Source organism: Oncorhynchus gorbuscha, linkage group LG07 (genome assembly GCF_021184085.1).
Source record: "Oncorhynchus gorbuscha isolate QuinsamMale2020 ecotype Even-year linkage group LG07, OgorEven_v1.0, whole genome shotgun sequence".
In the NCBI taxonomy this organism is placed as follows: domain Eukaryota; kingdom Metazoa; phylum Chordata; class Actinopteri; order Salmoniformes; family Salmonidae; genus Oncorhynchus; species Oncorhynchus gorbuscha.
In genome coordinates this window covers 14,465,072-14,480,928 of record NC_060179.1, presented here as the reverse complement: position 1 = coordinate 14,480,928, position 15,857 = coordinate 14,465,072, and the positions used below count along the sequence as shown (strand labels likewise).

Sequence of the window (15,857 nt, the reverse complement as noted above, 5' to 3'; positions counted from 1 at the left end):
GCTGGCTGGCTAGCTAACAACATGGTACCTTGGCTATGCAATGGGAGAACTGAAATGGGATAGATGCTCCAAAGTTTGGATGGATAGGGGAGGGTTTCGCCGGTCGGGTTGTCCTTGTCCTGTCGCACTCTCGCGACTCCTGTGGCGGGCCAGGCACAATGCACGCTGACACGGTCATCAAGTATGCAGTGTTTCCTCCGACACATTAGTGCGGCTGGCTTCCAGGTTAAGCGAGAAGTGTAAAGAAGCAGCGTAGCCTGGCGGGGTTGTGTTTGAGGACGCATGGCTCTCGACTGTCGCCTCTCCCGTCCGTACGGGAGTTGCAGAGTAATGTAAATGTTGGGACAAGACTACCTACCAATTAGATATCATGAAAAAGTGGTATAAAAAAGGGGTATCAATACGCCCAGTCACTACAAAGATGAGTTAGGCATATTTCCTAACTCGGTTGCCAGAGAGGAAGGAAACCGCTCATTTTTCAGCTTTCACCATAAGGCCAATGGTGACTTTAAAACAGTTGCATAGTTTAATGGCTGTAATATGAGAGAACATGAGGATGGATCAACAACATTGTAGTTACTCCACAATACTAACCTAATTGACAGATTGAGAAAAAGGAAGCATATACATTTTTTTTATTCCAAAACATGGATCCTGTTTGCAAAAAGACTGCAAAAAATGGTCAAAGAAATAACTTCATATCCTGAATACAAAGCGTTATGTTTGGGGCAAACACACCACATCACTGAGTACCACTCTCCATATTTTCAAGCGTGGTGGTGGCTGCATCATGTTATGGGTATGCTTGTCATTGGCAAGGACTGGGGAGTTTTTTTAGGATAAAAAAAAAACGAATCTAGAGCTAAGCACAGGCAAAATCCTAGAGGAAATCCTGGTTTAGTCTGCTTTCCAACAGACACTGAGAGAGGCATTTACCTTTCAGCAGGACAATAACCTAAAACATAAGGCCAGATAATATACTCTGGAGTTGCTTACCAAGACGGCGTTGAATGTTCAGAGTGGCCTAGTTACAGTTTTGACTTATACTGGCTTGAATATCTATGGCAAGACTTGAAAATGGCTGTCTAGCAATGATCAACAATCAACTTGACAGAGCTTAAGGACATTTCGGGAAGAATAATGTACAAATATTATGCAATCCAGGTTGGCCAGATGTGCAAAGTTAGGTGATTCAAACATGTATTGACTCAGGGGTGTGAATACTTATGTAGATGAGATATTTATGTATTTCATTTTCAATAAATTAGCAAAATGTTCTAATATGTTTTAACTTTTTAATTATGGGGTATTGTGTGTAGATGGGTGAGAAATAACATAAATTGAATTCATTTTTAATTCGGGCTGTAACACAGCAAGGTGGAATAATTCAAGGGGTTTGAATACTTTCTGTGGCCACTGTATAGAAGTTAGACTAAACCCAGTGGTAAAAGTGGTGTTACTCTGTATTGCGGTGATCTTCTGTATTGCGGTGATCTTCTGTATCGTGGTGTTACTCTGTATCGTGGTGTTACTCTGCATCGTGGTTTTACTCTGCATCGTGGTGTTACTCTGCATCGTGGTTTTACTCTGCATCGTGGTGTTACTCTGCATCGTGGTGTTACTCTGCATCGTGGTGTTACTCTGCATCGTGGTGTTACTCTGCATCGTGGTGTTACTCTGCATCGCGGTGTTACTCTGCATCGCGGTGTTACTCTGCATCGCGGTGTTACTCTGCACCGCGGTGATACTCTGCACCGCGGTGATACTCTGCACCGCGGTGATACTCTGCACCGCGGTGATACTCTGTACCGCGGTGATACTCTGTACCGCGGTGATACTCTGTACCGCGGTGATACTCTGTACCGCGGTGATACTCTGTACCGCGGTGATACCGCTCGGTCTGGTGATACTTGGCCTGGTGTCATACCGTTAGCAGAATGTTGGTTATGTGACAACCGCACTCTGAAAATAGGCTCTCTGCAGCGTGCTGCTATGGCATTGTGGTATTAACCCAGTGTTGTCCTCTCTGCAGCGTGCTGCTATGGCATCGTGGTATTAACCCAGTGTTGTCCTCTCTGCAGCGTGCTGCTATGGCATCGTGGTATTAACCCAGTGTTGTCCTCTCTGCAGCGTGCTGCTATGGCATCGTGGTATTAACCCAGTGTTGTCCTCTCTGCAGTGTGCTGCTATGGCATCGTGGTATTAACCCAGTGTTGTCCTCTCTGCAGCGTGCTATGGCATCGTGGTGTGTGGTATTAACCCAGTGTCGTCCTCTCTGCAGCGTGCTATGGCATCGTGGTATTAACCCAGTGTTGTCCTCTCTGCAGCGTGCTGCTATGGCATCGTGGTATTAACCCAGTGTTGTCCTCTCTGCAGCGTGCTGCTATGGCATTGTGGTATTAACCCAGTGTTGTCCTCTCTGCAGCGTGCTGCTATGGCATCGTGGTATTAACCCAGTGTTGTCCTCTCTGCAGCGTGCTGCTATGGCATCGTGGTATTAACCCAGTGTTGTCCTCTCTGCAGCGTGCTGCTATGGCATCGTGGTATTAACCCAGTGTTGTCCTCTCTGCAGTGTGCTGCTATGGCATCGTGGTATTAACCCAGTGTTGTCCTCTCTGCAGCGTGCTATGGCATCGTGGTGTGTAGTATTAACCCAGTGTCGTCCTCTCTGCAGCGTGCTATGGCATCGTGGTATTAACCCAGTGTTGTCCTCTCTGCAGCGTGCTGCTATGGCATCGTGGTATTAACCCAGTGTTGTCCTCTCTGCAGCGTGCTGCTATGGCATCATGGTGTGTGGTATTAACCCAGTGTCGCAGCATGCTGCTATGGCATATTAACCCAGTGTTGTCCTCTCTGCAGCGTGCTGCTATGGCATCGTGGTGTGTGGTATTAACCCAGTGTTGTCCTCTCTGCAGCGTGCTGCTATGGCATCATGGTGTGTGGTATTAACCCAGTGTTGTCCTCTGCAGAGTGCTGCTATGTCATTGTGGTGTGTGGTATTAACTCAGTGTTGTCCTCTCTGCAGCGTGCTGCTATGGCATCGTGGTGTGTGGTATTAACCCAGTGTTGTCCTCTCTGCAGCGTGCTGCTATGGCATTGTGGTATTAACCCAGTGTTGTCCTCTCTGCAGCGTGCTGCTATGGCATCATGGTGTGTGGTATTAACCCAGTGTTGTCCTCTCTGCAGCATGCTGCTATGGCATCGTGGTGTGTGGTATTAACCCAGTGTTGTCCTCTCTGCAGCGTGTGCTGCTAATCCCCAGTGTTGTCCTCTCTGCAGCGTGCTGCTATGGCATCGTGGTGTGTGGTATTAACCCAGTGTTGTCCTCTCTGCAGCGTGCTGCTATGGCATCGTGGTGTGTGGTATTAACCCAGTGTTGTCCTCTCTGCAGCGTGCTGCTGCATGGCATGCTGTGCATCGTGGTGTGGTATTAACCCAGTGTTGTCCTCTCTGCAGCGTTCTGCTATGGCATCGTGGTGTGTGGTATTAACCCAGTGTTGTCCTCTCTGCAGAGTGCTGCTATGTCATCGTGGTGTGTGGTATTAACCCAGTGTTGTCCTCTCTGCAGCGTGCTGCTATGGCATCATGGTGTGTGGTATTAACCCAGTGTTGTCCTCTCTGCAGAGTGCTGCTATGTCATTGTGGTGTGTGGTATTAACCCAGTGTTGTCCTCTCTGCAGCGTGCTGCAATGGCATCGTGGTGTGTGGTATTAACCCAGTGTTGTCCTCTCTGCAGCGTGCTGCTATGGCATCGTGGTGTGTGGTATTAACCCAGTGTCGTCCTCTCTGCAGCGTGCTGCTATGGCATCGTGGTGTGTGGTATTAACCCAGTGTCGTCCTCTCTGCAGCGTGCTGCTATGGCATCGTGGTGTGTGGTATTAACCCAGTGTTGTCCTCTCTGCAGCGTGCTGCTATGGCATCGTGGTGTGTGGTATTAACCCAGTGTCGTCCTCTCTGCAGCGTGCTGCTATGGCATCGTGGTGTGTGGTATTAACCCAGTGTTGTCCTCTCTGCAGCGTGCTGCTATGGCATCGTGGTGTGTGGTATTAACCCAGTGTTGTCCTCTCTGCAGCGTGCTATGGCATCGTGGTGTGTGGTATTAACCCAGTGTCGTCCTCTCTGCAGCGTGCTGCTATGGCATCGTGGTGTGTGGTATTAACCCAGTGTTGTCCTCTCTGCAGCGTGCTATGGCATCGTGCAGGTGCCCACTGGACCCTGGTTCTGCAGGAAGTGTGAATCTCAGGAGAGAGCAGCCAGAGTGGTGAGTCTGACCAATAGAGTCTCAACACCGTATTCTCAGCAATATGTTTTATACTACAGTTTCCGCTAATATTTAGCCGGTACTTTATAGGACATTGTGTTATTACTATCTGCTACTTACTTCAATGAATTCAACACAATTGGCAACTTCCTGGTAGCAAACAGTACCGTATAGTGCTTATATTAAAGGATCCAAAACAAGTAGTAAATTGGATATTCGTGTAAAATGTTACATTGTGGCAAGATCTGACCGAGCCAGCCAGCCATGGCAGCATCAGACATGCTTAAGAAGCCCACAGTATATTTCTCATAGGGAAAACAACAGCATCCCTGCCTGTACTTTCCTCACCCTGGCTGTAGAAACCGTTAAACAGTGCGGTCATACTCGCTTGTGATATTGTGTGGGCAAAAGTTGTCGGGAAGAGGATTTTCTTCTTTCTTGTTCTGAGAGATGGTAGGCATCCTGTGGGAGTAGCTGGTGTAAAATGGGCAGGACTGGAGGGATACACACACAACACACTCGCTCTATCACGCATGGGAGAGGGAAACCGTTTTGGGCAGCAGATAGTGGGTTTGTGTTTTAGGAGAGGTTGGGGTGAACTAGGCTCTCCCTTCCTCATAGTAGTAACCACACAGTATGACAGAGCTGGATGTGGGAGCTATGGCATCGAAGGCCACTTACACCTATTTGATAGTGTTGGATCAGTGATTACTGAAAATACTGGGTGTGTAAGAGTGTGTATGAGAGAAAGGGAGTAGGGTACATGCGGTCCTTCTGTAGCTCAGTTGGTAGAGCATGGCGGTCCTTCTGTAGCTCAGTTGGTAGAGCATGGCGCTTGTAACGCCAGGGTAGTGGGTTCGATTCCCGGGACCACACATACGTAGAATGTATGCACACATGACTGTAAGTCGCTTTGGATAAAAGCGTCCGCTAAATGGCATATATTATTATTATTATTATATATTACATGCGTGTATCTATAGTATGTAGAGCCTTCAGAAGGTATTTACGCCCCTATACTTTTTTCAGATTTTGTTGTGTTAGTCTGAATTTAAAATAGATGAAATTGAGATTTTGTTGTCACTGGCCTACACACACGATACCCCATATGTCAAAGTGGAATTATATATATTTTTAAATTTGTACAAATTAATAAAAAAATTAAAAGGTGAAATGTCTTGAGTCAATAAGTATTAAAAAGTCCTTAATTAACAAGTCCCATAATAAGTTTCATGGACTCACTCTGTGTGCAGTAAGTGTTTAGCATGGTTTTTGAATGACTGCCTCATCTCTGTACCCCACAGGGAGGCCAATGGGGACTTGAATGGCTTTAATGTCTGTGATATGAGAACTGAGGATGGATCAACAACATTGTAGTTACTCCACAGTACTAACCTAATTGACAGAGTGAAAAGAAGGAAACCTGTACAGAATACAAATATTCCAAAATACTGTTTGCATCCATGCACTAATTAGATTTATTAAGAACGACATTAGCCGACGCCAATGGCGACAGTTCGTCTCACTGGCGTCCGACACATAACGAAAAACACATTACAGGTTCGATACTTTACATACTACATGTTTTTTGTTTGCATGCGTGCGTGTCTGTGAGCGAACGCATATCTGCATCAATCAGTTACACAAACCTGACGATACATACTCACAACAATTAGGTCACATGGGGGAGAGGCGTTGTGCCGTAAGGTGTTGGGGCTCCCGAGTGGCACAGCAGTGAAAGGCACTGCATCTCAGTGCTAGAGGCGTCACTACAGACCCTGGTTCGATTCCAGGCTGTATCACAACCGGCCATGATTGGGAGTCCCAAAGGGCGATGCATAATTGACCCGGCATCATTAGGGTTTGGTCGGGGTAGGCCGTCATTGTCAATAAGAATTTGTTCTTAACTGATTTACCTAGTTAAATAAAGGTTTAATAAAAAATAACATGTTTGAAACCATGTTTACTTGCGCTATATAAGATGGAATGGAGTTCCATGCACTCATGTCTGTATAATAATGTATATAAGATGGAAGGGAGTTCCATGCACTCATGTCTGTATAATAATGTATATAAGATGGAAGGGAGTTCCATGCACTCATGTCTGTATAATAATGTATATAAGATGGAAGGGAGTTCCATGAACTCATGTCTCTGTATAATACTGTATATAAGATGGAAGGGAGTTCCATGAACTCATGTCTCTGTATAATACTGTGTATAAGATGGAAGGGAGTTCCATGAACTCATGTCTCTGTATAATACTGTATATAAGATGGAAGGGAGTTCCATGCACTCATGTCTCTGTATAATGATGTATGTTTACTTGAATTTGTTCTGGACCTGGGCACTGTGAAAACACTCCTCGTGGCATATCTGTGTGTCTGTGTGTTTTTACAACCATTGAATATATCTTTTGACCCTGACAGTTTACAGTCTAAGCTAACACTAAGTCATTTAGTCTCCTCAACTTGTTCAACAGCCACACCATTCATTACCAGATTCAGCTGAGGTCTAGAACTTAGGGAATGATTAGTACCCAATACAATGCTCTTAGATTTAGAGATGTTCCGGAGCAGTTTGTTACTGGCCACCCATTCCAAAACAGACTGCGACTCTTTAAGGGTTTCAGTGACTTCATTAGCAGTGGTTGCTGATGCGTATATGTTAGAATCCTCAGCATACATGGACACACATGCTTTGTTTAATGCTAGTGGCAGGTCATTGGTAAAAAAAAATCTAAAAATTCCTGAGTGGCCAAGTTACATTTTTGACTTAAATCTACACTGAACAAAAATATAAACGCAACATGCAACAATTTCAAAGATTTTACTGAGTTACAGTTCATATAAGGAAATCAGTCAAATGAAATAAATTCATTAGGCCCTAATCTATGGATTTCACATGACTGGGAATACAGATATGCATCTGCTGGTCACAGATACTGACCAGCATTTGCCTCATGCAGTGTGACACATCTCCTTCACATAGAGTGATCAGGCTGTTGATTGTGGGCTGTGGAATGTCCCACTCCTCATCAATGGCTGTGCAAAGTTGCTGGATATTGGCAGAAACTGGAACACACTGTTTTACGCATCGATCCAGAGCATTCCAAACATGCTCAATAGGTGACATGTCTGGTTAGTAGGCAGGTCATGGACATTTTCAGTTTACAGGAATTGTGTACAGATTCTTGCGACATGGGGCTGTGCATTATCATGCTGAAACACAAGGCCCTCAGGATCTTGTCACGGTTTGTCTCTGCATTCAAATTGACATCAATAAAATGCAGTTGTGTTCGTTATCCGTAGCTTATGCCTGCCCGTACCATAACCCCACAGCCACCATGGGGCACTCATCAGCAAATCGCTCTCCCACACGACGCCATACACGCTATCTGCCATCTGCCCAGTACAGTTGAAACCGGGATTCATCCGTGAAGTGCACACTTCTCCAGCATGCCAGTGGCCATCGAAGGTAAGCATTTGCCCACTGAAGTCAGTTAAGACTAAGAACTGCAGTCCAGTCAAGACCCCGGTGAGGACAGCGAACACCCAGATGAGATTCCCTGAGACGGTTTCTGACAGGTTGTACAGGAATTCTTTGGTTGTGCAAACCCACAGTTTTGTCAGCTGTCTGGGTAGCTGGTCTCACATTACCGCAGGTGAATAAGCTGGATGTGGAGGTCCTGGACTGACGTGATAACACATGGTCTGCAGTTGTGAGGCCGGTTGGACGTACTGCAAAATTCTGTAAAACGATGTTGGTGGCTGCTTATGGTAGAGAAATTAACATTTAAATTCTCTGGCAACAGCTCTGGTGGACATTCCTGCAGTCAGCATGTCAATTGCACTCTTCCTCAAAACTTTAAACACCTGTGGCATTGGGTTGTGTGACAAAACTGCACATTATAGTCCACACTAACAGGGATGTAAACAACATTTGAGAAGCTTTTTGTGCTTATGGTAAAATTCTGCAATCTTTTATTTTAGCTCATGAAACATGTACTTGAAAATCTATGGCAAGACCTGAAAATAGTTGTCTAGCAATGATCAACAACCAATTTGACAGAGCTTGAAGAATTTTGAAAATAATAATGGGCAAATGTTGTACAATCCAGTTGTGGAAAGGTCTTTGAGACTTACCCTGAAAGACTCACAGCTATAATTGCTACCAAAGGTGGTGATAACATGTACTGACTTCAATTTTTTTTCTAAAAACATGTTTTCGCTTTGTCATTTGTCATTATTGTGTGTAGATGGGTGAGAATTTGTTTGATTTATTCCAATTAGAATTCAGCCTATAACGCAACCAAATGTGGTATTTGTCAAGGGTTATGAATACTTTCTGAAGGCACTGTATATCTTTTTGTGTGTAATTGTATGGTAAAGAGTTTTGCTAAAGATTCATGTCTCCCTCCTGTCTCCTTTCTCTGCAGAGGTGTGAGCTGTGCCCCCACAAAGATGGTGCTCTCAAGAGGACAGATAACGGAGGTAAGAGTCATCTATCTAGGATAGGTGTGTTGTGTGTAACTGATTTTGGCTGGAGCAAAAACCTGTCCTTGTCATTCACGAGAGTACTCCCATCGAGTATTGGCACACACACACAGGGCTGTTGGCATCCCACAAGGTTCTGTGGTTAGCCCATGCTGATTCTTTTCTCATTAACCTCTTGCTCCTACCTGGCACGCAGGTGTCCCATCTAGAGCTCTGGAAATGCAAATGCGCTACGCTAAATGCTAATAGTATTAGTTAAAACTCAAACGTTCATTAAAATACACATGCAGGGTATAGAATTAAAGCTACACTTGTTGTGAATCCAGGCAACAAGTCAGATTTTTAAAATGCTTTTCGGCGAAAGCATGAGAAGCTATTATCTGATAGCATGTAACACCCCAAAAGACCCGCAGGGGACGTAAACAAAATAATTAGCATAGTCGGCGCTACACAAACCGCACAAATAAAATATAAAACATTCATTACCTTTGACCATCTTCTTTGTTGGCACTCCTAGATGTCCCATAATCACTATTGGGGCTTTTTTTCGATTAAATCGGTCCATATATAGCCTAGATATCGATCTATGAAGACTGTGTGATAAACCGAAAAAAATAGCGTTTCATAACGTAACGTCATTTTTTAAAATTCAAAAAGTCGACGATAAACTTTCACAAAACACTTCGAAATACTTTTGTAATGCAACTTTAGGTATTAGTAAACGTTAATAAGCGATCAAATTAATCACGAGACGAAGTGTTTTCTATAGGGGTCCGTCTTGAAATACCGTCCGTGTATTTCTCAACCAAAATATCCGGTCGGAGACCTGAAGAAAAAGCCTGTCTCTTGTTCGTTTGACCAAGAAACAAAGAATTGGCAAATGACAAGACTGTTGACATCGTGTGGAAGCTGTAGGTACTGCAACCTCAGCCCTATTTAATGTCTTTCGCCCATAACAATGGGTTGAAGCGGCGGATGGATATATTTTTCCACTTTCAGTGATCAGATTTTCCTGCACTTTTCGATGAAACGCACGTTCTGTTAAAGTCACAGCTGTGATTTAACCAGTTTTATAAACGTCTGAGTGTTTTCTATCCGCACATACTAATCATATGCATATACTATATTCCTGGCATGAGTAACAGGGCGCTGAAATGTTGCGCGATTTTTAACAGAATGTTCGAAAAATTAGGGGGTAGGAAGAAGAGGTTAATGGGATATGTTTGGCCTGCTTAATTAAGGTGCCGATTTATATGTATTGCGATTCTATGTGTTGCGATTTGATACTGTGATTTTATTGCGTTTCGATGTTCCAAACATATTGCTCGCCATATGTCTGCTGCATAGGGACAAGACAGAGCCATGAGAGAATTTGTTTTGATCAGCCATGGAAATAAATATTCAGTCATGGAAAACAAATTGGCTCCTTATTTAAAAAGAAAATGGACAACAACCTATAAAGAATACATACTGGAGTTTTGGTGTAGGTACAGCCAAATAGCATTATATTAGTATATTTTGATCTGTTAGAATCATAGAAATGGAATGAGTAGGCTATTCTAATTCTATTGTTGGTGTTTGGCATGACAATGAATGAAAAAGCCAGTATAGTTGTGACAGGGTAGAAGCCAATGTGTTTGTCAGTGTTTCCCAGGGGAACCTAATTACCCATGTGGTGAGAGTAGGCAACAACACCTCCACCACTCTCACCCTCAACACGGGAGAACCTCATGGGTGAGTGCTTAGTCTCCTCCTGTACTCACTGTTCATCCACAACTGCGTGGCCAAGCACGACTCCAACACCACCATCAAGTTTGCTGACGGCACGACAGTGGTAGGCCTAATCACAGACGGCGATGAGACAGCCTCCACGGAGGAGGTCAGAGACTTTGCAGTATAGTGCCATGACAACATCCTTCAACATCAGTAAGACCACGGAGCTGATAGTGGGCTATAGCAGAAAGAGGGGAGAGTAAGCCCCCATCCACATCGTTGGGGCAGTAGTGGAGTGGGTCCAGAGCTTCAAGTTCCTTGGTGTCCACATCACTAAGGACTTAACATGGTCCACACACACTAGCATATTCGTGAAGAGGACACGACAGTGCCTCTTCCCCCTCAGGAAGCTGAAAAGATTTGGCATGGGCTCTTCAATCCTCCAGAGGTTCTGCAGCTGCACCATTGAGAGCATCTTGACTGGATGTACCACGCTTGATATGGCAAATGTACCACCCTGGACCGCAAAGCGCAACAGGGTGGTGCGGACAGCCCAGTACATCATTACGGCTGAGCTCCCTGCCATCCAGGACCTCTATATAAGGTGTGTCTGAGGAAGGACAGAAGAATTGGCAAAGACTTCAGCCACCCAAAAACCATAGTCTGTTCACTGCTACCGTCTGGCAAATGGTACCGGAGCATTGGCTCTCTCCAAGATCACGTCTAGCCCCAAGCCATAAGACTGCTAAATAAGGAATTTAATGGTTACACGGACTATCTGCTCTGACCCTATCTTGCACTGACTCAATACACACTCACAAGACTAGATACACACTACACTGACACCCACACACATACACTTCACTACATATGCACACACACGTACGCCTACCAACAACAAGCATACGACACAAGACACACACCTACACTTTAACATGCAGATGCTTCTGCTACTCTTCTTTGTTTCTCTAATCTATCCTGATGCTCAGCTACTTTACCCTGCCTTCTTGTACATATCTACCTAAAATACTTTATATAGCTACAGTTGAAGTTGGAAGTTTGCATACACCTTAGCCAAATACATTTCAACTCAGTTTTTCACAATTCCTGACATTTAGTCCTAGTAAAAATTCCCTGTCTTAGGTCAGTTAGGATCACCACTTTATTTTAAGAATGTGAAATAGTAGAGAGAATTATTTCAGCTTTTTATTTCTTTAATCACATTCCTAGTGGGTCAGAAGTTTACATACACTCAATTAGTATTTGGTAGCATTGCCTTTAAATGGTTTAACTTGGGTCAAACTTTTAGGGTAGCCTTCCACAAGCTTCCCACTATGAGTTTTGGCCCATTCCTCCTGACAGAGCAGGTGTAACTGATTCAGGTTTGTAGGCCTCCTTGCTCGCACACGCTTTTTAAGTTCTGCCCACAAATTTTCTATAGGATTGAGGTCAGGGCTTTGTGATGGCCACTTCAATACCTTGACTTTATTGTCCTTAAGCCATTTTGCCACAACTTTGGAAGTATGCTTGGGGTCATTGTCCATTTGGAAGACCCATTTGCGATCAAGCTTTAACTTCCTGACTGATGTCTTGAGATGTTGCTTGAATATATCCACATAATTTTCCTACCTCATGATGCCATCTATTTTGTGAAGTGCACCAGTCCTTCCTGCAGCAAAGCACCCCCACAACATGATGCTGCCACCCCTGTGCTTCATGGTGTTCTTCGCCTGGCAAGCCTCCCCTTTTTCCTCCAAACATAACGATGGTCATTATAGCCAAACAGTTCTATTTTTGTTTCATCAGCCCAGAGGACATTTCTCCAAAAAGTATGATCTTAGTCCCCATGTGCAGTTGCAAACCATAGTCTGGCTTTTTTTATGGTCGTTTTGGAGCAGTGGCTTCTTCTTTGCCGAGTGGCCTTTCAGGTTATTTCGATATAGAACTTGTTTTACTGTGGATATAGATACTTTTTTATCTGTTTCCTCCAGCATCTTCACAAGATCCTTTGCTGCTGTTCTGGGACTGATTTGCACTTTTCGCACCAAAGTACATTCATCTCTAGGAGACAGAATGTGTCTCCTTCCTGAGCGGTATGTCGGTTGCGTGGTCTCATGGTGTTTATACTTGCGTACTATTGTTTGTACAGATGAACGAGGCACCTTCAGGCGTTCTGAATTGCTGCCAGGGATGAACCAGACTTGTGGAGGTCTACATTGTTTTTTCTGTGGTCTTGGCTGATTTCTTTTGGATTTTCCCATGATGTCAAGTAAAGAGGCACTGAGTTTGAAGGTAGGCCTTGAAATACATCCACAGGTACACCTCCAATTGACTCAAATTATGTCAATTAGCCTATCAGAAGCTTCTAAAGCCATGACATTTTCTGGAATTTTCCAAGCTGTTTAAATGCACAGTTAACTTATGACTGAATAGAATTGTGATACAGTGAATTATAAGTGAAATAATCTGTTGGTAAATGATGTTGGAAAAATTACTTGTGTCATGCACAAAGGAGATGTCCTAACCGACTTGCCAAAACTATAGTTTGTTAACAAGAGATTTGTGGAGTGGTTGAAAGTGTGGTTGAAACACTTTGGAGTCATTAAAACTAGTTTATGTAAACTTCCGACTTCAACTGTATATACAGCTCCTTTCTTGTTAATTTTATTCCTTTTGTGTTACTCTTTTTCTTATCATTTTTTAACTCTATTGTTGGGAAGGGCTCGTAAGCAAGCATTTCACGGTTAAATCTACACCCGTTGTATCCTGCGCATGTGATGAATAACATTTTATTTATTTTGAAAAGAGATGTTATATTCAGATAAAGATTTTAGAATATTCTTCACCTATTTCTCTCTGATTCAGGACATGTCTTGGCACAAGTAACATATTGGCACCACCACTGGCAGCAGGATAGCCCTAGCTCCATAGTCTTTGCTATCTCAATGTACTTAGCTAGCTGGTTAGCAATTATCATTAGCGGCTTTTTTTTTTTTAGGCACATGTGAAGCTTGATAACTAACCAACGTTTTGTGTAGATAAAGATACACAAACTTATAGTATAATACAGAACACAGGTGGATTGATGTGAAGAAGCTGGAATAAGCAACATCCTTGCTTCTTGACTGCATGGGCTAGAGCTAACAGAAGCATGCATTGCAGACTCCGGTTGAGTGAGTGAATCTAACAGCCAGCTGTGCCTGATTGAGTGACGGGGCGGGGCATGGTGTGTGTCGAAAGCAAATATCCGCATTCGAGAGGGAGGGAGACTGGAGAGAGATGACAGTAAACTATAGGGCTTTAAAAAATTACAGCCTTTTGAGACATGGATATTGCACATGCCAACCTCGCAATTTCGATTAAATTTAGATGAATTATGCAGCCCTACGTGTGTGTGTGGTGTGTGTGTGTGTGTGTTTATGAGGGGGGCGGTCCAGGCTGGAGTTAACAGGGCTCTGAGGAGGTTCCTCTCTGGGTTCACCAGGAGTTCAGAGCGAATACTGTAAACATGGTGTGTGTGTGTGGGAGAGAGGCACAGCTGTAGGATTGTGACCTGGCCTGTGGGGAGACATCAAAACATCACACACCGTTTTACTGCTAGCTCTTTTGTAGCTCTCTCTCGTGCGGTAGTAGTCCCAGGTGTTTTTTAGGTGAGGCTGCTGCCTGCAGTGCCAGAAGGTAAACAGGGATTAATCTGTTAGGTAAACATCTGGCTTGGTTTCAAGTGGTAAACTTCACATGAGGTACAGTGCAGAGAGCAATCTTTAACTGTGTTTTTGTGTGTTGGGGTTTCCGTTAACTGGTAATAGCTGTTTTTTTAAATGTTTGTTTTGTTGAGCCAATAAATAAAATTGGCACCGACCAATTGTCTGGGGAAAAAATCCCATTGCCACATAATGCTTTTTAGCCTACTCATTGTTGGGAATACCAGTTGATGTAAATACATTTGACCAGTCCTGCTTAACGGTCTATGGGTTAAGTTACTTAATTTTGTGTAATTAAATTGCCGCTTGTGTATATTCGTCATGTACAGGGCCTTCAGAAGGTATTCATACCTCTTGACTTATTCCACATTTTGTTAAAGCCTGAATTCAAAATGGATTAAATTGTTTTTTTCTCACCCATTTACACACACTACCCCATAATTACAATGTGGAAACAAGTTTTTAGAAATGTTTTTAAGTTTATTGAAAATGAAATATGTAATTTACATAAATATTCAAAATATTCAATACTTTGTACAATCACCTTTGGCAGCGACTACAGCTGTGAGTCTTTCTGGGTGAGTCTCTAAGACCTTTCCACAACTGGATTGTGTAACATATGCCCATTATTATTTTCAAAATTATTCGAGCTCTGTGAAATTGGTTCTTGATCATTGCTAGGCAACCATTTTCAGGTCTTACCATAGATTTTGAAGTAGATTTAATTCAAAACTAACTCAGCCTCTCAGGAACATTCACGTCTTCTTGGTAAGCAACTCCAGTGTAGATTTGACCTTGTGTTTTAGGTTATTGTCCTGCTGGAAGGTGAATTCATCTCGGTGTCTGGTGGAAAGCCGACTGAACCAGGTATTCCTCTAGGATTTTGCCTATGCTTAGCTCCATTCTGTAATTTTTACATTTTAAATTCTGTATTTTACCCCCTTTCTCTCCCCAATGTTGATCTTGTCTCATCGCTGCAACTCCCCGACAGGCTCAGGAGAGGCAAAGGTCGAGTCATACGTCCTCCGAAACATGACCCGCCAAACTGCGTTTCTTCAGTAGCTAGCTGCACCAATGTGTCGGAGGAAACACCGTTCAACTGACGACAAAAGTCACCCTGCAGGCGCCCGGCCCATCGAAAGGAGTCGCTAGAGTGCGATGAGCCAAGCAATGCCCCCCCCGGCCTAACCCTCCCCTAACCCGGACGACGCTGGGCCATTTGTGCGCCACCCTATGGGACTCCCGGTCACGTCCGGTTGTGACACAGCCTGGGATCACACCCGGGTCTGTAATGACTCCTCAAGCACTGCAATGCAGTGTCTTTGACCGCTGCGCCACTTAGGAGGCCCCTGTTTCTTATTTTATCCTGAAAAATGCCCCAGTTCTGAACTATTACAAGCATACACATAACAAGATGCAGCCAACACTATGCTTGAAAATATGGAGAGTGGTACTCAGTAATGTGTTCTATTGGATTTGACCCAAACTTTGTGTTCAGGACAAAGTTAATTGCTTTGCCACATTTTTTGCAGCATTACTTAAGTGCCTGGTTGCAAACAGGATGCATGTTTTGGAATATTTTTTATTCTGTATAGGCTTCCTTTTGTCTCTCTCAATCTCTCTCAATTAGGTTAGTATTGTGGAGTGTTGTTGATCCAGCCTCAGTTTTCTCCCTACCACAGC

General features: G+C 43.7%; 1 protein-coding gene across 5 annotated transcripts in view; it reads left to right on the top strand.

Moving 5' to 3' along the window:
• LOC124039503 (protein AF-10-like) overlaps window positions 1-15,857 on the top strand; it is a 98,849-nt gene that overhangs the window by 12,765 nt on the left and 70,227 nt on the right. For 2 of the 5 annotated variants that reach the window (XM_046355534.1, XM_046355531.1), the window contains exons 2-3: window positions 4,182-4,261; window positions 8,700-8,754. Coding sequence is in view for 3 of the 5 variants with exons in the window: in XM_046355531.1 (XP_046211487.1) it covers window positions 4,182-4,261; window positions 8,700-8,754 (135 nt within the window). In the remaining 2 variants the exon portion in view is untranslated. Of the gene's footprint in view, window positions 1-4,181; window positions 4,262-5,565; window positions 5,635-8,699; window positions 8,755-15,857 lie in introns of all 5 variants that reach the window. The other 3 variants (XM_046355532.1, XM_046355533.1, XM_046355535.1) reach the window with 2 other exon arrangements.